The 22,141-nt window shown below is 37.7% G+C and overlaps 1 protein-coding gene across 5 annotated transcripts in view; it reads right to left on the reverse strand.

Moving 5' to 3' along the window:
• CCSER1 (coiled-coil serine rich protein 1) overlaps positions 1-22,141 on the reverse strand; it is a 1,368,919-nt gene that overhangs the window by 1,199,074 nt on the left and 147,704 nt on the right. For all 5 annotated transcript variants that reach the window (XM_072755652.1, XM_072755653.1, XM_072755654.1 and 2 more), the window contains exon 2: positions 12,743-14,107. In XM_072755652.1, coding sequence (XP_072611753.1) covers positions 12,743-14,066 — 1,324 coding nt within the window. In that variant the 5' untranslated portion in view covers positions 14,067-14,107. The remainder of the gene's footprint in view (positions 1-12,742; positions 14,108-22,141) is intronic.

The following is a 22,141-nucleotide window of genomic DNA, read 5'->3' on the forward strand; positions in this document are numbered from 1 at the left end:
CTGTTCTACAGTTCTTCTGGTCTCTATTTCATTGAGTTCTGCTCGAATCTTTATTATCTCTCTTTTTCTGCTTGGTGTAGGTTTTATTTGCTGTTCTTTCTCCAATTCCTTTAGGTGTGAGGTTAGCTTGTGTATTTGAGTTTTTCCAATTTTTTGAGGGAGGTTTGTATTGCAATGCATTTCTCCCCTAGGACCGCTTTTGCTCTATCCCAAAGATTTTGAATGGTTATATCTTCATTTTCATTAGTTTCCATGAATCTTGTAAATTCTTCTCTAATTTCCTGGTTGACCCATTCATCTTTTAGTAGGATGGTCATTAGCCTCCACGTGTTTGAGTTTCTTCCAAATTTCTTCTTGTGATTGAGTCTAGTTTCAAAACATTGTGGTCTGAAAATATGTAGGGGACAACCCCAGTATTTTGGTATCAGTTGAGACCTGATTTGTGACCCAGTAAGCTCTATTCTGGATAAAGTTCCAGGTGCACTTGAGAAGAATGTGTATTCAGTTGCGTTTGGATGGAAAGTTCTGTATGCATCTGTGAAACCCATCTAGTCCAGAGTATCATTTATGGTCCTTGTTTCTTTGGTGATGCTCAGCTTAGAAAACCTGTCATTTACAGAAAGTGCAGTGTTGAAGTCTCCCAGTGTTAGTGTATTATTATTTAAGTATGTCTTTACTTTGGTTATTAATGGATTGATATACTTGGCAGCTCCCACATTAGGGGCATAAATATTCATGATTGTTAGGTCTTCTTGTTGGATAGACCCTTTAAGTATGCTATAGTGTCCCTCTTCATCCCTTACTACAGTCTTTGGGATAATGGGATAAATTTTACTTTATCTGATATGAGGATTGCTACCTCAGCTTTCTTTTGAAGACCATTTGAATGGTAAATGGTCTACCAACCTTTCATTTTCAGGCTGGAGGTGTCCTTAGGTCTCAAATGAGTCTGGGAGACAGCATATGGATGGGTCTTGCTTTTTATCCAGTCTGAAACCCTGCATCATTTGATGAGATCATTTAGCCCATTCACATTCAGAGTAACTATGGAAAGATATGAATTTACTTACTGTCATTGTAATACGTATTCAGTCTCTGCTTTTGTGGATTGTTTCTTTGGGCTCCCTCTTTCTTTTACAGGGTCCCCCGTAATATTTCTTGCAGAACTGGTTTGGTGGTCACATATTTTTTCAGTTTCTGCCTATCCTGGAAGGTCTTTCTCTCTCCTTCTGTTCTGAATGACAGTGTTGCTGGATAAAGTATTCTTGGCTGTATATTCTTCTCATTTAGTACCCTGAATATATCATGCCTGCCCTTTCTGGCCTGCCAGGTTTCTGTGGAGAGGTCTGCTGTGAATCTAATATTTCCCCATGTAAGTTAAGAATCTCTTGTCTCTCACTGCTTTAAGGACTTTCTCTTTGTCTTTGGAATTTGCAGGTTTCACTATTAAACATCGAGGTATTGAACGTTTTTTATTGATTTTGAGGGGGGACCTCTCTATCTCCTGGATCTGAATGCCTGTTTCCCTCCCCAAATTAGGGAAGTTCTCAGCTATGATTTGTTCAAATATGCTTTCTGACCCTCTGTCCCTCTCGGCGCTCTCTGGAACACCAATTATACATAGATTTTTCCTTCTCAGGCTATCATTTATTTCCTGAAGCCTTTCCTCGTGGTCTTTTGTTTTCCTTTTTTCCTCAGCTTCCTTCTTTGCCATCAACTTGTCTTCTATGTCGCTCACTCTCTTCTACCTCATTAACCCTCGTCGTTAGGACATCCAGTTTGGATTGTATCTCACTTAGTTGATTTTTAATTTCGGCCTGATTAGATATAAATTCTGCAGTCATGAAGTCCCTTGACTTTATGCTTTTTCCAGAGCCACCAGTAGCTTTATAATTGTTCTTATGAATTAGCTTTCTAACACTGAATTATAATCCATATTCTGTAACTGTGGCAGAGAGTACTATTTCTGATTCTTTCTTTTGTGGTGAGTTCTTCCTTCTAGTAATTTTGCTCAGTGCAGAGTGGCTGTATGAGTGGGCTGAGTCAAGAATATCAACCATGACCTAAGTAAATTTCACCCGAGATGATTCTGATGAGGTCAGAGACCAGAAAATTAAAACAAAGATCAGAACAAAATAAAAGGATCACTAAAATGAAAAACAAATCTTAAAACAAAGTAGTAAAAAATAAAAAGCCAGGAATCCCAAAGAAGAAGAAAAGGAAAATGAAAAAAAGAAGAAAAAAATGCAAAAGTAAAGAGTAAAAAAGAAAAAAAAGTAAAGAAAAAAGAAGAAAATAAAGGGGTGGAACTGGGAGATGGTGGTGGTGAAAAAGTTGTAGTGGAGGGAGAATGTAGTCTACCTGAGGGGTCCTAGAGGGCGATCCTCAGGCTTCTGAGTCTATTAAGTTTCGTATGTTAGAATATGCTCAGTCCCAAATTTACATAAACCAGAAATACTTGTAAAGAGCCCCACCATTGACCACCAAAACATAAATGAGATAAAAGAGAGGGGCAGAATGAGAATGAAGAGAGAATATAATCTCATGGAATGAACCAGTATGGAATACCACTTGGTTCTGGGTGCATGCTGGTCATTTTAGAAGGTATTAACTTCCACTATTGTAGAACAAAATGAGGCAGAGAAAACAAGAAACACAAAACGAAACAAAACAAAAAAAAAAAAAAACAAACAAAAAGAAAACCATATCTCCCAAAAATTAAATTGAGTATGTTGGAGGGAATATAGAAGTGGAAAATATAAGATGTGTAATTGTAGAAATATAAAATATGAAATATGAAAGTCAAAAAGGAGGAAATTTTAAAATGAAGCAGTGGTAAAATATTGTAGTTAAGGTGGAGAAAGAGAAAAAATATTGGAAATTTTTAGTCTGATTTAAAATAAGTTGTATTGGAAAAAGGGAAAAGGGGGGGAGGGGGTACCCTCTGGTTCTATATACTGTAAATCCCTTGACTTCCCCTGGAGCTTTCCAGCACTGCTGGGTCAAGAACTCACTCATCCCCTGTTCTTCCAGTTGGTCTTCTGGGGAAGGGGCCTGCTGTGCTGATTCTCAGGTGTGTGCACCTGGGGGAGCTGTCCCGCCCCCCGCCAGGTGGATGGCTCAGTGGGAACTGTTGACCCCATGAGGCTCCTGTTCCCTGGCGGCCCCGCCCCTCACAGACACAGTGACACAAGGAGGAACAACACTGGTGGTGGCCAAGTCTCCAGCCCTGGAGTCAGCTCCCCCAGTAACCACCCGCAGCTCCCAGTCCGCACTGGCCTAGATGCTCCCAGGGCAGGGGGCACTAAACTGCATACCTTGGGGGCACCCGGCGGCAGGAGAGTCCTCGCTGTCCTGGGCCCTCCTCGCCTCCGCCTGTCCTGGAGGAGCTCAGGATCCCGGCTGTGTCCCCCGGCGCCCTGGGGTCTGGGGCCTGCACCGCTGGAATCGCACTGCCGGCGCTCCCGGCCCGTGGCTCCAAAGGCAGCAGGGCGCAGCCCCCTCTGCCCGGAGCCCCCGCCTGACCCCTGGCTTCTCCCCGAGGCCCCCCGGGCGCTCCAGCCCTTTACCGAGATCGGCCGCGGGGTGTGGGGCGCTCTCCCCCAGGCGCACCTCCTCTGTTAGTGACTCCGGGAGACCGGAGGCCCCACCGCCCCTCCTGTGTGATCCTACTCAAGTTCCGAGTTCCCCGCTGAGCGCCTCTCCGCCGGTTAGAATCTGGTGCAGATTTTTAAGGTTCCTGCTTCTCCGGGGCTGGGCTTTCCTGTCCGGAGGCTCTCACCACCTGGCCTTAGCCTGGCTCCTCGCAGGGCCCCTCCCCACTGGATTCTTTTTTTATTTTATTTTTTTCTGCCTACTTACCTTCCCAGATGCAAAAATCCTTCTCTCTGTAGTGTTCCAGCTGTTCTCTCTTTAAATCTCAGGTCGGATTCATAGGTGTTCAGGATGATTTGAAAGTTATCTAGGTTAAGTTGGTGGACCAGGTAAGTTGAAGATCCCTATTGCTCTGTCTTCTTGCCCCACCTCTCTCATATTATTATTTTTGATATGACTATCCACCTCAGGCATTGACACATGTATTAAATACTAGCTTACACATCCTCCATAATAAATTCAGTGTTATGGAATTTAGTGTACATAGCAACTCTCACATAAAATACATTTACTTAACTTGTTTTAAAATACTGAATTTCCAAATTATAAAATCCTTATGAATGGTATAAGAACCTCTCCACATAATGAAGGAAGGATACTACTGTCTTTTCCTTGACATTATCAGCTTATTTGCCTATCCCTCTCTATTTCACAAGTTGTAGATAACATGAATAAAGAGCTATTGTCCTAATAACAGGCAACATCTTATGAAATTCATCAAAATGACTTAAATGTGTTAAATGGCTCACAAATAGGATTTTAGTCAACAGATTAACAGCAAGATATTCTCATAGATATAAATATATACCGTATTCAATTTGATATTGAGGCAAATGATTTTTTTCTAAATAAGAACTAGATATAATCAGGGTAAGTACATTTCTATCCTTTTATTGGTGCTATTTCTTTTAAAAACTGCCTAAATTCCAACTTGAGATCCACTATTTGCTGAGTATGATTTCATAAAGTTATTTAACTTAATCCTCAAATATTAATAACTGTATATAAAATTTTGGTTAAGATTAAATGACACTTCCTTGATGAACACTAAGTAAGGTAAGGAATTGATGAATCATTATATTGTATAGCTGAAACTTATATAACATTGTATGTTAAGTACACTGGAATTAAAATTTTTTAAAAGAGATTTGAGAGGCAACATGACAGAAGAGTAGGGATCTTCATTTCACCTGGTCCCCCAAATTTAGCTGGATAACTTTCAAACCATCCTGAGCATCTATGAATTCAACCTGAGATGTAAAGAGAGAATAGCTGAGAATGCTACAGAGAGAAAAGTGATTGCTTCTGACAAGGTAGGAAGGCAGAGAAGAGGAAGGGAGGGGATATATTGGAAGATAAACTTTGGGGGATGGAGCCTTGGAAAGCCACTGCAGGAAAGCAGCACAGCCGTGCAATCCAGAACTTTAGAAATCTGTGCCTGCAATTGTCTTCCCTGACTGAAAAGCGCTTAGGGGGGAAACTGAGCAGGATCACAGGAGGGGCAGTGAAGTCTCAATATTCCTGGAGATGCAGAATAGGGGTGCCGGGGAGAAAGCTCACAGCTTTCTTTCTTTTTCAACTGTGGTTGGATGGCAGAAAGCAGCACCCCTCCTGGGGCACCTGGGAGAGGCGGGTGGGATACGCAGGCTAGCAGCTGAGTTCTCTGTACTCCAGAGCCCATAAGAGGACAGAAGCAGGCAATCCTCCCTTCCTTCACGGACAGGCAGAATGGGGAGGGATCAAACCGGTGAAACCTCTCCTACTGCTAGGTGCACTTCAATCTGTACAAATCAGTGCCCTCACATCCGCCTGCAGGAGGATCTAAGCCAGTGTGCACTGAGACTACAGTGCCCTAGACACAGGGAGCTCTTTGCTCCAGGGCAGCAGATCTGACCCCTGTCATTTTTCCTTTTTCTCCTTTCACTTGGAAGAGGCCCAGCCTCTATGGAACAAAGGCCTCACAGTACAAACAGCTTTACATGGAGCCCTGCCACCTGGCAAGGGGCAAGGCATCTCTGCCCAGGCACAGACACCCGAGAATCAGCGCAACAAGCCCCTCCCCCAGAAGATCATCTGGAAGAACAGGGGAACAGCAAGTTCACTGACCAAGCAGCACTGGAAAGCTCCAGGACTGAGGGAAAATAGTACATAAAACTCAAGGTTTTTTCCTTATGATTCATTTATCTTTCAGGTTAAAAATTTCCAATATTTTTTCTCTTTTCCTGCCTTAGCTACAATATTTGATCAACTCCTCATTTTTAAGTGTTTTCCTTTTTGACATTCATATTTTTATAATTACATGTCTTAGATATATTCTTCATTTTTGGATTCCTTTCAATGAATTCAATTTAATTTTTGTAGATATGTAACTTATAGTGGGGTTTTTTTACTTGTTTTGTTTTATAAATGTGGAAGTTAGTACTTTCCAACATACAGACCAAAATACACTCATAACCAATGGAGCAAAGTATTGGTCCATTATGTGAAACTATATTCTCTTCCCCTTCCCACTCTGCCCCACTCTTTTATCTTGTTTCTGTCTTTGTGGTTGCTGTTGTGTCTCTCTATAAGTTTTGCTGGTTTATATAAATTTGGAATTTAGCATCTCATAACATACAGAACAAAATACACTCAGAACCAAGGGGATCACCTTTTAGGTCCATTCTGTGAGACTATTTTTAATTTTGCCCACGTCTTCCTCCCCACCTTTTTGGTTTTTTAATTTTTACTATTTTTTTGGTTTTGTTTTTCACTTTCATGGTCTTTTTGTTTTGTTTTCTTTTTCTTTTATTTTCTGGTCCCTACCTCTTCGGAATTTTCTAGGATGTATTTTACTTGGGTTGTGGTTGATATTTTTGACTCTGTTCACTCATACAGCCATTCTGCACTGGACAAAATTACTAGAAGGAAGAATTCACCACAAAAGAAAGAACTGGAAGAAATACTCCCTGCTACAGACATAACTGATAGGGATTTAAGTAGCACATCAGAGATACAATTCAGAGGTACAATTATAAAATTACTGGTGGCTCTGGTGAAAAAGGCATAAAGGTCTCTAGAGATTCTCTTACTGTAGAATTGAGATCTAATCAGGCTGAAATTAAAAATATTTTAACTGAGATGCAGGCTAAACCGGATGCTCTAACTGCTACGGTTAATGAGGTAGAAGAGTGAGTGAGTGACATAGAAGACATGTTGATGGAAAGGAATGAAACTGAGGAAAAAAAGAGAAAAATAATTAAGAACCCATGAGGAGAGGCTTCAGGAAATAAATGACAGTTTGAAAAGAAATAATATCTTATTGGGATTCCAGAGGATGGAATCCCAGAGAGAGAGAGGAACACAGTATATTTGAACAAATAATAGCTGAGAACTTCCCTAATCTGGTGAAGGAAACAGGCAATACATATCCAAAAGATAGATGGTGCCCCCCAAAAAATCAACAAAGACTGATCAACACCCCGACATACAATAGTGAGGTTTGCAAATTTCAGAGATAAACAGAAAATCCTAAAAGCAGCTTGAGACAATAACTTATATGAGGAGAAATAACAGATTCACAGCAGACCTATCCACAGAGACCTGGCAGGCCAGAATGGGCTGGCATAATATATTTACAGTACTAAACAAGAAAAACATGCAGCCAAGAATACTTTATCCAGCAAAGCTGTCATTTAGAATAGGAGATAAAGAGTTTCCAGGATAGATAGATACTGAAAGAATATGTGACCACCAAACCAGCTCTGCAAGGAATATTAAGAGGAACCCTATGAGCAAAGGAAGGAGCCCAAAGAAATAACCCACAGAAACAGGGACTGTATAGGTAATACTATGACATTAAACTCATATCTTTCAATTGTTACTCTGAATGTGAATGGACTAAATGATCCAGTCAAAAGACACAGAGTATCGGAATAGATTAAAAAAAAAAAAAAAAGGAAGACCCTACAAGGATGCCTGGATGGTTCAGTGGTAGAGCATTTGCCTTTGGCTCAGGTCCTGACCCTGGGGTCCTGAGATCAAGTACCACATCATGTTCTCCACAGGGAGTCTACTTCTCCCTCTGACTATGTCTCTGCCTCTCTCTGTATCTCTTATGAATAAATTAAAAAACAAGACCCACCTATATGCTATCTACAAAAGATTCATTTTAGACCTAAGGACACCCCCAGACTGAAAATGAGAGAGTGGAGAACCATTTACCATGCAAATGAGCCTCAAAAGAAAGTTGGGGTAGCAATCCTCATATCAGATAAATAAGATTTTAAACCAAAGACTGCAATGAGATGAGGAGGGACACTATATTATAATTAAAGGATATGTTCAACAAGAAGACCTAACAATTATGAATATTTATGCCCCTCATGTGGGAACAGCCAAGTATATCAATCAATTAATAACCAAAGTAAAGAGATACATAGATAATAATACATTAATAGTAGGAGACTTCAACATGGCCCTCTCGGCAAAAGAAACAAGGGCCTTGAATGATACACTGGACAAAATGGATTTCAGAGATATATACAGAATATTCCATCCTAATGCAACTGAATACACATTCTTCTCAAGTGCACATGGAACTTTCTACAGAATAGACCACCTACTAGGTCACAAATCAGGTCTCAAAGGAGAACAAAAAATTGGGATTATCCTCTGCATATTTTCAAACCACAACACTTTGAAACTAGAACTCAATCACAAGAAGAAATTTGGAAGAAATTCAAACACTTAGAGGTTAAAGAGTATCCTATTAAAAGATGAATATGAATGGGTCAACCAGGAAATTAGAGAAGAATTTTAAAAGATTTATAAAAACTAATGAAAATGAAAGTACAACCATTCAAAATCTTTGGGAAACAGCAAAAGCAGTCCTAAGAAGGAAGCACATCTCAATACAAGCCTCTCAAAAAATTGAAAAAATCTCAAATACACCAGCTAACCTTACACCTAGAGGAACTAGAGGAAGAAGAGCAAATAAAGCCTAAACTAAGCAGGAGAAGAGAGAAAATAAAGATTCAAGCAGAACTCAATGAAATAGAGACCAGAAGATCTGTAGATCACTGAAACCAGGAGCTAGTTCTTCAAAAGAATTAGTAAGATAGATAAACCCCTAGCAAAACTTATTAAAAAAGAAAAAAGACTCAAATTAATAAAATCATCAATGAAAGGAGATAGATATAACAACCAATACCAAGGAAATACTAATGATTTTTAAAATGTATTCTGAGCAACTATATGCCAACAAATTAGGCAATCTGGTAGAAATGGATGCATTTCTCAAAACCTACCAATTACCAAAACTGAAACAAGAATAGAAAACCTGAACAGGCTAATAACCAGTGAAGAAATTGAAGCAGTCCTCAAAAACCTCCCAAGACACAAAAGTCCAAGGCCAGATGACTTCCCAGGGGAATTCTACCAAACATTTAAAGAAGAAATAATACCTATTATACTAAAGCTGTTTCAAGAATAAAAATGAGGGAATACTTCCAAACTCATTTATGAGGCCAGCATTACCTTGTTCCCCAAACCAGACAAAGACTCCACCAAAAAGAAGAATTATAGACCAATATTCCTGATGTAAATGGATGCAAAAATTCTCACCAAGATACAGGGTCCAACAGTACATTAAGAAGATTATTCACCATGACCCAGTGGGATTTATCCCCTGGATGCAAGGGTAGTTCAACACTCATAGAACAATAAACATGATAGATCACATCAATAAAAGAAAAGACAAGGACCATATGATTCTCTCAATAGATGCAGAGAAAGCATTTAACAAAATGTAGTATCCATTCCTGATTAAAACTCTTCAGTGTACGTATAGAGGGAACATTCTTCAACATCTTAAAGGCCATATATTAAAAGCCCACAGTGAATATCATTCTCAAAGGGAAAAATTGAGAGCCTTTCTTCTAAAATCAGGAACACAACAGGGATGTCCACTCTCATCACTGTTATTTAACATAGGACTAGAAGTCCTAGCCTCAGCAATCAGGCAACAAAAATAAAAGGCACTCAAATTGGCAAAGAAGAAGACAAACTCTCCCTCTTTGCAGATGACATGATACTCTATAAAGAAAACCCAAAAGACTCTATCCCAAGATTACTAGAACTCATATAGCAATTTGGCAATGTGGCAGGATACAAAATCAATGCCCAGAAATCAGTGGCATTTCTATACTCTAACAATGAGACTGAAGAAAGAGAGATTCAGGAATCAATCCCATTTACAATTGCACCCAAAACCATAAGATACCCAGGAATAAACCTAACCAAAGAGGTAAAGGATCTGTACTCTAAAAAATATAGAACACTTGTGAAAGAAATTGCGGAAGACACAAAGAGATGGAAAAACATTCCATGCTCATGGATTGGAAGAATAAATATTGAAAAAATGTCTATGCTACCCAGAGCAATTTACACGTTCAATGCAATCCCTATCAAAATACCATGTACTTCTTCCTTCACAGAGCTGGAACAAATAATCTTAAGATCTGTTTGGAACCAGAAAAGACCCTGAATAGCCAGAGAAATGTTGAAAAAGAAAACCAAAGCTGGGGTCATCACAATGCCTGACTTCAAGCTGTGATCATCAAGACAGTATGGTACTGGCACTAAAACAGATACATAGGTCAATGGAAAAGAACAGATAATCCAGAAATGGACCCTCAACTCTATGGCCAACTCATCTTCTACAAAGCAGGAAAGACTATCCACTGGAAAAAAGACAGTCTCCAATAAATGGTGCTGGGAAAACTAGCCACATGCATAAAAATGAAACTGGACCATTCTCTTACACCACAAAGATAAATTCAAAATGGTTGAAAGATGTGAATGTGAGACAAGAATCCATCAAAATCTTAGAGGAGAACACTGCCAACAACTCTTTTGAACAAGGCCACAGCAACTTCTTACAAGACACATCTACGAAGGCAAGGGAAACAAAAGCTAACATGAACTACTGGGACTTTGTGAAGATCAGAAGTTTCTGCCCAGCAAAGGAAATAGTCAACAATACTAAAAGACAACCTATAGAATGGGAGAAGATATTTACAAATGACATGACAGATAAAGGGCTAGTATCCAAGATCGATAAAGAACTTATCAAGGGCAGCCCAGGTGGCTCAGTGGTTTAGGGCCGCCTTCAGCCCAGGGCGTGATCCTGAAGACCCGGAATCAAGTCCCACATCGGGCTCCCTGCATGGAGTCTGCTTCTCCCTCTGCCTGTCTCTCTGCCTCTCTCATGAATAAATAAAATCTAAAAAAAAAAAAAAAAAAAAAAAAAAAAACTTATCAAACTAAACACCCAAGAAACAAACAATCCAGTCAAGAAATGGACAGAAGACATGAACAGACATTTCTCCAAAGACTTACCCATGGCCAACAAGCTCATAAGAAAATGCTCCACATCACTAACCATCAGGGAATACAAATCAAAACCACAAGATACCACCTTACACCAGTGAGAATGGCAAAAATTAACAAGACAGGAAACAAGAAATGTTGGAGAGGATATGGAGAAAGGGGACCCTCTTCCACTGCTGGTGAGAATGCAAGCTGGTGCAGCCATTCTGGAAACAGTGTGGAGTTCCTCAAGAAGTTAAAAGTAGAGCTACCCTATGACCTAGCAATTGCACTACTAGGTATTTATCCCAAAGATATAGATGTAGTGAAACTACAGGATACCTGCACCCCAATGTTTATAGCAGCAATCCACAATAGCCAAACTGTGGAAGGAGCCACGATGTCCTCTGACAGATGAATGGATAAACATGTGGTACTGTTGGCAAATGAATGTATAATTTTTTTAATCTTTTTTAAAAAATAATTTTTAAAAAAGATTAAATGAAATACATGCAAACTGCCTCATGATTATCTTGTCTATAAAATGGTTTACTATAATAGAAGTGATTACAATCATCTGAGAATTTGATGAATTAATGTATCCAAAGTCCACAGAATGGGAAATGGGACTTAATAAGCATTCAGTGTTGGGAGAACTAGATGGCAGTGGTAGTAATAGAGTAATAGGAATTTTAGGAGTAGCAACAGCAGCAGCCATTGTAGTAGGAATCATAGCAGCGGAAAAAAAATTAAAATAATGTCAAATATAGCCCAGAAGGTGGCATATATATTCAACAGTTTTCTTAACTGAAATTTACATTAAATAACAAAGTTTTCTGTTAAATAATATACTGGAGTAATTCAACCACCCTTCTCCCCTTTTTTAAACCAAAGAGAGGGTACCCAGGTTACACAGGTATTCAATGACAGAAGCAGGGTGCCTGGGTGGCTCACTTGTTTTAGCATCTACCTTCAGCTCAGGCTTGGGTCATGATCCCAGAGTCCTGGGATCCATCCCTACATCAGGCTCCCTGCTCAGTGAGGAGCCTGCTTCTCCCTCTCCCTCTGCCCTTCCCCCTGCTTGTGCTCTCCTGCACTACCCCCCCCCCAACAAATAACTAAATAAAAAATCTTTAGTATTTAAAAGAATAAGAAAAATAAAATAATGACAGAGGAAAGATTTAAACCAGGGTATCCAGGCTCCAATGACAATATTTTTAAAGGTTGCAAGTCTACTGTATTTAAAGATAGAGATTATTTGTGCTGAAACATAGATTCTACTTAATAATTCAAGTTTTTTGTTAAAATAGGAAATAAAATTTAAATTATACAAATTTCTTTAAAGTGATTTTGGCTGGAAATATCCATTTCATTGACTAAGAAATACCAATACTCTACCATATACTCTAAAAAAGCAAATCTTTATTTTAGATAAAGCTACATTCAAAATAAAATTAATTTCTTACCACTCTTCTGAAGGTCAGAACCTGGACAACACAACTACAAAATATGAGTAATATTGCTGAAATACATTTCTAGCATAATACAAGTGAAGTAAATTTAAAATCAAGTAGACAAAAAATTTAAAACAAATTATAAATAAGAAAAAATACTAGGGAGTGAAAAATAAGGAAAAGGTAGTTTCTATCCATGAAATGGAATAAGAAAATAATTAGATAATAATAAATTAGAATGAAAATTATAATTCTTATTTATGATTCAAAGAAAATCAGCATACCTTTGGCAGGATTTGATTCGTATCCATATGATGTTTTGTTAAAAATATGATGATCAGCAGAAGAGGGTATTATCCTTGAATCTGAAATAGGATGAATCCCTTTAACACGGTCAGCTATTGCTTTATGCTGCTCATAAAATCCAAGTTTCCTTGGGGAGCTTGTCATCAACATTGTTTCACCATTTTGTACTACCATATGTTCTTCTCTTTGCATGTCTCCTGATAGGTGAGCCTCTGAGTTGTTCCCATTCATAACAGGTAGTTCAGTGATTTGCAATAACACTTCCTTCTGATTAGCAGCAGAGGTTTCTGGTAAGGAATTAGATTCAGTGCTACATTGGCCTTCTAACCTGTATTTTCCAGGAGACATAATTGCACAGGGAACAGTTCCCATAAGGTCTATTGTTGTCTTTGTAACAGCAGCAGGATTGGAAGAGATCTGAGAGGTAGAATCATTGTGGCCAAAGTTGTCACAGTGGGATGCCATGCTCCCACTTTTAGGAAATGCATCTGCTTCAGACACAGAATCTTCAGTCAAGGCTAAGAATTCAGAAGGTGTCTGAGCTGTTGTAAGATCAGCAGAAAGCAATGGAGATTGTAAAGAACTTCCTGCCCGTTCTGTTACATCCACAGAACAAGATGGAGAAGCTCTTACTAATACAGATTCTCTCTCTTGGTACTGTGTAATTTCCAATGAGAATCCAGATTGTTGTACCAATGAAATGGATTGACTCTGTGGAACTGGCTTAGAAAACTTATAGTGAGATGAAAAAGATTTAGTAAGTAGCTTCTTTGTTGACTGCTTAACAGAACGGCGAGTTTGTTCTTCTGTAAATCCAGAATCATCCCCCTCACTTTTGCCAGAACTTAGGCAATTTATAAAAACATTCTTATTAGTTGAGTGCTCCTTTACCCTTTCAAAATCTTCTGTCAAAGATCTTGTTATCTTCTTATTTCGTGAACTACTAAAACCAACAGAATGTCTTCCCCTGGTTTTAATATGTTCTTCCAAACTTAGTTTTGGCATACTGCTATGACCAGATTGAGCACCATTTGAAATACTAAGGTTCTGATTGGTAGTGTCTTGCTTAGGTTCACTCCCTTTCTTATGGTGGAAACTAATGGAAGGAGTACGGAAGATGCTTCTGCGTTTACCTGTACTACCTGAGCTTGAGTTAGTGCTGGAAGGAGAGGAACTGTGGACACCAACTGTATTACTGGAGGAGGGTGAAGAAGGAAGAGAATCATGTCTTCTGCTAATACTTCTTCTGAATATTGGCAACCGGGAGACCAGGGTAGATCGTCTTGATCCTGAGTCCCCCATTGGGACTCCAAGGCTTGCACTGTGATAGCCAACTTAGCAGCCTAAAAAAAGTTAAAACAAAAAGAACAAGTCAATAGAATTCATTTATAAATTATAATAAAGGTATTTTAAAACAAAACATTGTTTTTCAGGGCATGGAATAGAAGCCAGTTCATGACAAAATAATAAACAATAAAATTCTGATACATAAGGATTTGTTGAATTTTTTAGTAGCAAAATTATCCAATAATTGCACAACAATTTTATAATGGCTCAAACATTTCAAGATCACCAAGACTATTTAGTCTACTGAAAAGATTATTGGGTTGGAAAACACAAGATCACTATTCAATACTCAGCTTTACTATTTTCATTAGTTCTATAATTTGTAGTTTGATCCTAACTTTTTATGTCTACTTTTTTAGATGTAATAGGCATGTGATAGTCATAATCATTGTCTTCTGGGTAAAATGCCCCCACCACTGCCTCTACTGGCCAGCAGCAGATATACCATAAGACGCAACAAGTTATTGATCTGAACCTAACAGAATCACAGACCAGACTAAGGGATGATCAGACACTAAAATCTTTAGTCAAAGAAAAACAAATTAGGAAGTATTCTTCTCTTTGGAGTTTGATTTTGAGGCATTTAGAGATAATCAGGCCACTGGCAGAGTAAACTAAACCACAAAGGATACAGTGCAGGGTTATAAACAAGGTTATGAGGAAACCATGACTATCATTGAAGAAAAGACTTGAATGCAAATTAATTCAATTGGTAACGGTGAGACAAGAAAGAATATATATGGACAGAAGCAAAAGCACAGAAAATTTATGAACCATATTAATGTCAGGATGCTGATGATGAAGAAAAAAAAAAGGAAGAGGAGGTAAAGATGACAGCTCTACAGTTCATTACCTGTGATGTACCAAGTACTTTTCTTACACAGATTATCTTTTGTAATGCTTCAAACTGTAGAAGTAGATAATAATAATGGCATGGTCATTTTATAGCAGAAAGATAACTTTCTATCATTCAGCTAGAAAGTGGGAAAGCAGGAATAAGAAACTAATGCTTATGTAACCACGAGATCAGTTCATAATCAGCATGATATGGCCCTCAATAGAGTGAAGAGCCAGGTGCTGAAGGTCCAGCTATGCTTCCACTTCAGAGATTCAGAGATTCCACCTGTATGGTCAATCTTGTCATTCTGATGATTGCTATTTTTCACTAATTTTCACGATGTGCCATGACTTGGTTCCTGTTTTGGTTTGTTTCTATATTTCACATAATTCCTTAACTGTAATGTATATACCCCCCCGTCAACGTAAATCAGACTCTTTCATTTTGTTGTTTCTTGCAACCAAAACTCCCTACCTGAACAATAACAAATACTACATAAAATGACCAGCCCTCCATTTTATTATTCTTACATATACATTATGAGATTGGTCAAGTGAAATATTTTATGGCCCTGAAGAAGCATGTAACAAAAATGAAAAATATTTTCCCTTTCAGATACACATTCAAAAATTTTCATATTTTGCCCAAAATGATATAAAATCTAACATATTTGCATTAGATGATTTTATTAAATAATTTCTAGTTGCATTCACTAAATTTGAATTTAAATCAAACTATGTATAAAACACTCCCAAAATATTTGCATATTCTTCTAAGCCTTTGGGAGAAGAAAGCTTAGAAGAAAAAGACAATTTAGCTCTTAAAATCTCACAAATTAAAAATATCTAACTTTACTCCCAGGTTAAATCTAATTTAACCAATTTCCAATTTCCAAAGTAGACACAGAAAAGTAATACAATTTTTTTCATGATTTCACTCTTACTGATGCTTTAGTTAACATCATTCTCAGTTGTGCAACATTAGTTTCCATTCAATGCCTAGTGAAGAATTTTGTTATAATTGGAGCATTATCAACCATTATGATTTTAAGCTGGTGGTAAATCTGTGGTTATAAATGCATTAATGTCAAGATATTTACCATTATTACTAGATATTTTCAGTATTTGTCTATTCTGAAATATTTCTTAGCCTTTTTAAATTTATTTATTTTTTAAAGATTTTTTTTTTTATTTATTCATTCAAGAGAGACAAAGAGAGAGAGGCAGAGACATAGGCAGAGGGAGAAACAGGCTCCCCACAAGGAGCCTGACACGGAACTCAATCCCGGACCACGGGATCACACACCCTGAGCCGAAGGCAGATGCTCAAACACTGAGCCACCCAGGCATCCCAACTTAGCCTTCTTTTAACATTTGCTTTTGTGTCAGCACTTACTTTATTTTTTTAAAGATTTTATTTATTTAAGAGAGAAGAGAGAGAGAGTGAACACAAATGGAAGGCAAGTAGACTTCCCACCAGGTGGGGAACTTGTCACGGGGCTCAATCCCAGGACCTTAAAGTCATGACCTGAGCTAAAATTAGACACTTAACTGACTGAGCCACCCAGGTGCCCCTCTGTCAGCATTTAAAAATAGGACTCACTCAATTTCTCTTTAGCAAGTATTCAAAGGATTTAAAGAATGTAAATAATCAGAAAAAAAATTAGAGTAACTATTCCTTCCTGCTTAATGAAAACCACCAGACTTCCATTGGGTACCAATAATTCATTCAGGCTACTAATATATTTAACCTAATTTAACTAAAAACATCATAGACATTAAGAGATATTTGTATATTAAATGGGATGACATGAAATAGATATAAAATCTATTAGAGATAAAAATCCTTTAGATTTCACTTTGTCTACTGAGAGTCTTTTAAATTAAGGTCTTCGTTTCCTACTGAGAGCTTTCCAGTTAAAAAAGACAAAGATTTTATATATATAATATATATAGAGAGAATATTATATATAGAGAGAGACAGACAGACAGACACATGGAAATTATCCATACTTTTTATTTTTATTTTTTTTTATCCATACTTTTTAGAAAGACTCTTCAATGTCCAGATGCTATTTATATCTCCAGATTCATTATCCCTCTCCTTATGTTTAATTCTCTAATTGGACTGATTACTTCTTGCCATTTTCTATTCACATTCATCTGCTGGGCATTTGCAGATATGGGATCACCTGCTTGAGATGCCCTTCCTGTAACTCTGATGTGAAATATTTCTATTTCTGTAACACTGTCCCTTCGAGGATGTCATCTCTGACTCCTTTCCCATCCTGTTCCATTTGGGATGTAATAATACTCCTTTATGTATCAAGTATTACCATACATAGTTAACATCTATTTTACCTTAAGTTTCTTAGTGGCAAAGGCCATCTCTGCTTTCAATTAGTACCTATAGAGTAAATGGATTTCAAGAAATAAAGTTTTAATTTGAATGTGTCAGTATTTTAAATCTAAATAAACATATTTGCTGCCTCACTACCATAAACAAATGCTGCAATTTTGAGGTTAATCATATTAAATTACAACTTTTAGAGATGCATACATTAATTGAAAGACTTTCCAACTGTAAAATCATTCAATAATCTAAAATTTGCTAACACCTAAAAATCTTCTAGAAGCACAATGCTGAACAACTTGAATAAAACAATATATCATCACATAAACTATTAATGAAAGACAAATATAACACTGCAACATGTTAATTTTATTTTTATTATAATTTTATTTTGACAATCACCTTTTAATTTCTTAATAAACCTTGTGTATATTTTCATATATTTTTATAAATTTCTGAGTCAGATAAAATAAATGTATTTTCTAAGTTTTCTTCTAATATTTCTTGGTTCAGAAGTCATATGACCTCAATCATGACAGATCCTAAAAAATATACAGGTTGAACTAGACCTTCCAATCTTTCAGGGGCGTTTACTACTCTGCACATTATTTTCTTTGGGAAAACAAATTTGTTATAGAAGAGAAGTGTCTTCTAATTAAACCCTTAAAGCTATATAAACAAACAAAAAATTACACATGTAGATAATATGACTACACAGATGTATGTGCTTGACTCTACTGGAAGTGGTGTGAAATTCAGTTTGATCTCAACTGAAGAAATAGTATCCTTTGTTTTTTAACACCAGGATTTATTTTTTTTTTAATATTTTTTTTTAATTTTTATTTATCTATGATAGTCATACAGAGAGAGAGAGAGGCAGAGGCATAGGCAGAGGGAGAAGCAGGCTCCATGCACCGGGAGCCCGATGTGGGATTCGATCCCGGGTCTCCAGGATCGCGCGCTGGGCCAAAGGCAGGCGCCAAACCGCTGCGCCACCCAGGGATCCCTAACACCAGGATTTAACAAAAAGTTCCCAGAAAGTACTTTATTCAGTGATCTCTATAACTTAAGCAAACACTATCACTACCCTTAATAGTGAAATGTTATACAGGAGATCTATTCTGAATAAAATAAGAGGTGAGTCTTATCTGGCATGGTTCAGAAAAATATAAATTCTAGTTAAAAGGGCTATATACATTGCTAATGTTACCTATTTAAAACAGACTGTAAAATAAGAAATATTGAATATATATATATATATTTACTTACTTTCATGATTCTAAAGGCATTATCTGAAGGCATAAAAAGACCCTGCAGGAGTTCAAAGCAATCATCTTGGAAACTAAATACTACATACACAAAAAAGTATGTCTGTCTGTACAAGTAAAAGAAACAAATAAAAAACCTCCTTCACCTTTTTCTTTCTTTTTTTTTTTCTCATTAAACTTTTGTTTTAATGGGTCTCAAAATTTTGTGACAGATTTTTGGTCAAGTTGTTTCCATGAAAAAGTACTGATCTTAAAAACTAATAACTTAAAACTAGCGCGCGCACACACACACACACACACACACACACAAACACAAACACAAAACAAACAAATGGTCCACAAAACATTCTCCTTTCCTTCTGAAGGTTTTACAATTCTTAAGATGTGTTGCTATAATTAACCAGCCTTTTACTATTAAGCTTAAATGGCCAATTAAATACAAACAGTTCTGAGACCCTTCTTCCACCACTGATTAAGACTGGGGTGGCAAGTATTGTGGATAATATTCATTTAGCCTTCTGAGCTTTCTGGGCAGACTTGGTGACTTTGCCAGCTCCAGCTGCCTTCTTGTCCACTGTTTTGATGACACCCACAGCAACCGTCTGTCTCATGTCACGAACAGCAAAACAGCCCTGAGGAAGATAGTCAGAGAAGCTCTCAACACACATAGGTTTGCCAGGAACCATATCAACAATGGCAGCATCCCCAGATTTCAAGAACTTGGGACCACCTTCCAGTTTTTTTCCAGAACGACGATCTATCTTCTCCTTTAGCTCAGCAAACTTGCAAGCAATGTGAGCTGTGTGACAACCCAGCACAGGTGCATATCCAGCACTGATTTGGCCGGGATGGTTCAGGATAATCACCTGAGCCGTGAAGCCAGCTGATTCCATTAGTGGGTCATTTTTGCTGTCACCAGCCACATTGCCATGACGAACATCTTTGACAGATACTTCTAGACACTGAAGCCCACACTGTCCCCAGGAAGAGCCTCACTCAAAGCTTCATGGTGCATTTCAACAGATTTTACTTCAGTTGTAACATTGACCGGAGCAGAAGTGACCACCATGCCAGGTTTAAGAACACCAGTCTCCACTCGGCCCACTGGGACAGTACCAATACCACCAATTTTGTAGACGTCCTGGAGAGGCAGACGCAAGGGCTTATCAGTTGGACGAGTTGGTGGCATACCGCAATCCAGAGCGCCAAGCAGTGCGGTTCCGCTGGCATTCCCATCTTTACGGGTGATTTTCCATCCCTTGAACCAAGGCATGTTAGCACTTGGCTCCAGCATGTTGTCACCATTCCAACCAGAAATTGGCACAAATGCTACTGTGTCGGGGTTGTAGCCAATTTGCTTAATGTAGGTGCTGACTTCCTTAACGATTTCCTCATATCTTATCTGGCTGTAAGGTGGTTCAGTGGAATCCATTTTGTTAACACCAACAATTAGTTGTTTTACTCCCAGTGTGTAAGCCAGAAGGGCATGCTCATGGGTCTGCCCATTCTTGGAGATACCTGCTTCAAAATCACCAACACCAGCAGCAACAATTAGGACAGCACAGTCAGCCTGAGATGAGCCTGTAATCATGTTTTTGATAAAGTCTCTGTGTCTTGGAGCATCAATGATGGTCACATAATACTTGCTGGTCTCGAATTTCCACAGGGAGATATCAATGGTGATACCACATTCATGTTCAGCTTTCAGTTTATCCCTGACCCAGGCTACCTGAAGGAGCCTTTTCCCATCTCAGCAGCCTCCTTCTCAAATTTTTCGATAGCTCCTTTTTGTCAATCCCACCACATTTGTAGATCAGATAGCCAGTAGTGATAGACTTGCCTGAATCTACATGTCCAATGATCACCATGTTGATGTGAGTCTTTTCCTTTCCCATTTTGGTTTAGATTTAGCAGTGGTTTTCATGACACCTGTGTTCTGGCAGCAAACCCGTTGCGAAAAAGGTCCTTCACCTTTTTCACTGCCAACATTTTTCAAATATTTTCCTAGAATTTGAATACCCCTCATCTTTTTTCACATAAGCCAAAGATGAAGAGTCACCTGATAGCTCACAGTATCATTTCTTTCTCCCAAAACCTGTGATGTTTAGTTTACACAACTAAGCAAACAAAAAATATACACACATGCAGTATGAAAACAAAAGTTTCAAATCCAAGCTCTGACACTTACTAGTAGCATGAGCTAGAATATAGATAATAATTATCTTAAGTATGAGAAGGTGCAATATCAGAAAGAAACTTAGCACTTTGCCTGATACTGAGTAAATTTCCAGTTTCTTCCTTTTCTGATGCAATGCATTCAAGCAAGTGGTGCATAAAGTGATTATAAAAATGAACTACTTAACAAAATCTGTCCCAATCACTCCATTTTAAAAATCACCTAAAGATATTGGGGGAAAAGATATATAAATCAAAATCAGTATTCCAATCCCTTATAATGAACCTCTCCAAAGTACACATTTTTTAAATTTAATTTAAAAACAATGATCAATATTTGAAAGGTTTGTGAAGAATGTTGCATGAAGTAAATCTGGTCCCAGCTCTATTCTTTTTCAGAAAATATTTCAGAAAATAACTTTGTAGAATGCAAATAATCATGCTGAAAAGAAAATCTCCAATACAGGATGAAATGGATAAAAGAAAATTCACAGAAACCAAATATTCTCCAGGTTACAATTTTTCAACATTAAGAAAGTGATGGCATAAAATAAATTATATGTAACATATCAAAGGGCACTGATCAACTTTTACCAAAATTAAATAAAATACATGCTTGAAGAAGTTTCCAAAACAATCTTATCTAAGTATGTCATTTAGCCACAGATTTAAATGAGGCTCACACCTGCTTAGGTGGTTTAGGGCTCAGCTGGAAGGACCTCTGTTTAACATTCTTCAACTCTACAGTGTAAGTTATCCTTAAATGAATTTCTAAAACGTTTTACTGTTTTCCCTTAAATGAATGAGGAACTAATGGAAGTATATTTAACAGATAAATCACTACCACAACATGAACAGGGCCGCTTAAGCCATCAGGTCAGTGAGGGCAACATGAGATAAATTCAAAAAATGATCAGGACCAAGTGATTGATCACAGGGAAGAAAATGAGATTGTCAGCTGAAGGTAGAGTCAGAAATCATATAATCAATTGGATATGTTTAATTTGCAAATTATTATATTTGCATATAATGTAGCCACACTGAAGACATGAAGTCCTTTTCAACAAATAAACAAGATAATAATCCAAACAAATAACTGCTTATATCAGAAATATCTACTTTTAAGTGCAGGTAACTACTAAGAATGATTTTGACCCTAAGGATGATCTGTAAACAGAGTTATAATGCCCTAGATTAGATTTGTACAAATCAATTGCCTAGGGAAAAGAGAGTGACTGATGCCAAATTAGCATGATAATAGGAACACAATAGGAAAGGAGAATACATTTCAAAGAGATTGTTCCAGCAGGATTTAGAGAAGCAGAGGAGTTCCTTGTCTGACCTGTGGAAGACAAGGGATTGTGGTAAATATTTAGAAAGACAAATCATCTTGAGAC

The sequence above is a fragment of the Vulpes vulpes genome, chromosome 4, assembly GCF_048418805.1.
Source record: "Vulpes vulpes isolate BD-2025 chromosome 4, VulVul3, whole genome shotgun sequence".
Lineage (NCBI taxonomy): Eukaryota > Metazoa > Chordata > Mammalia > Carnivora > Canidae > Vulpes > Vulpes vulpes.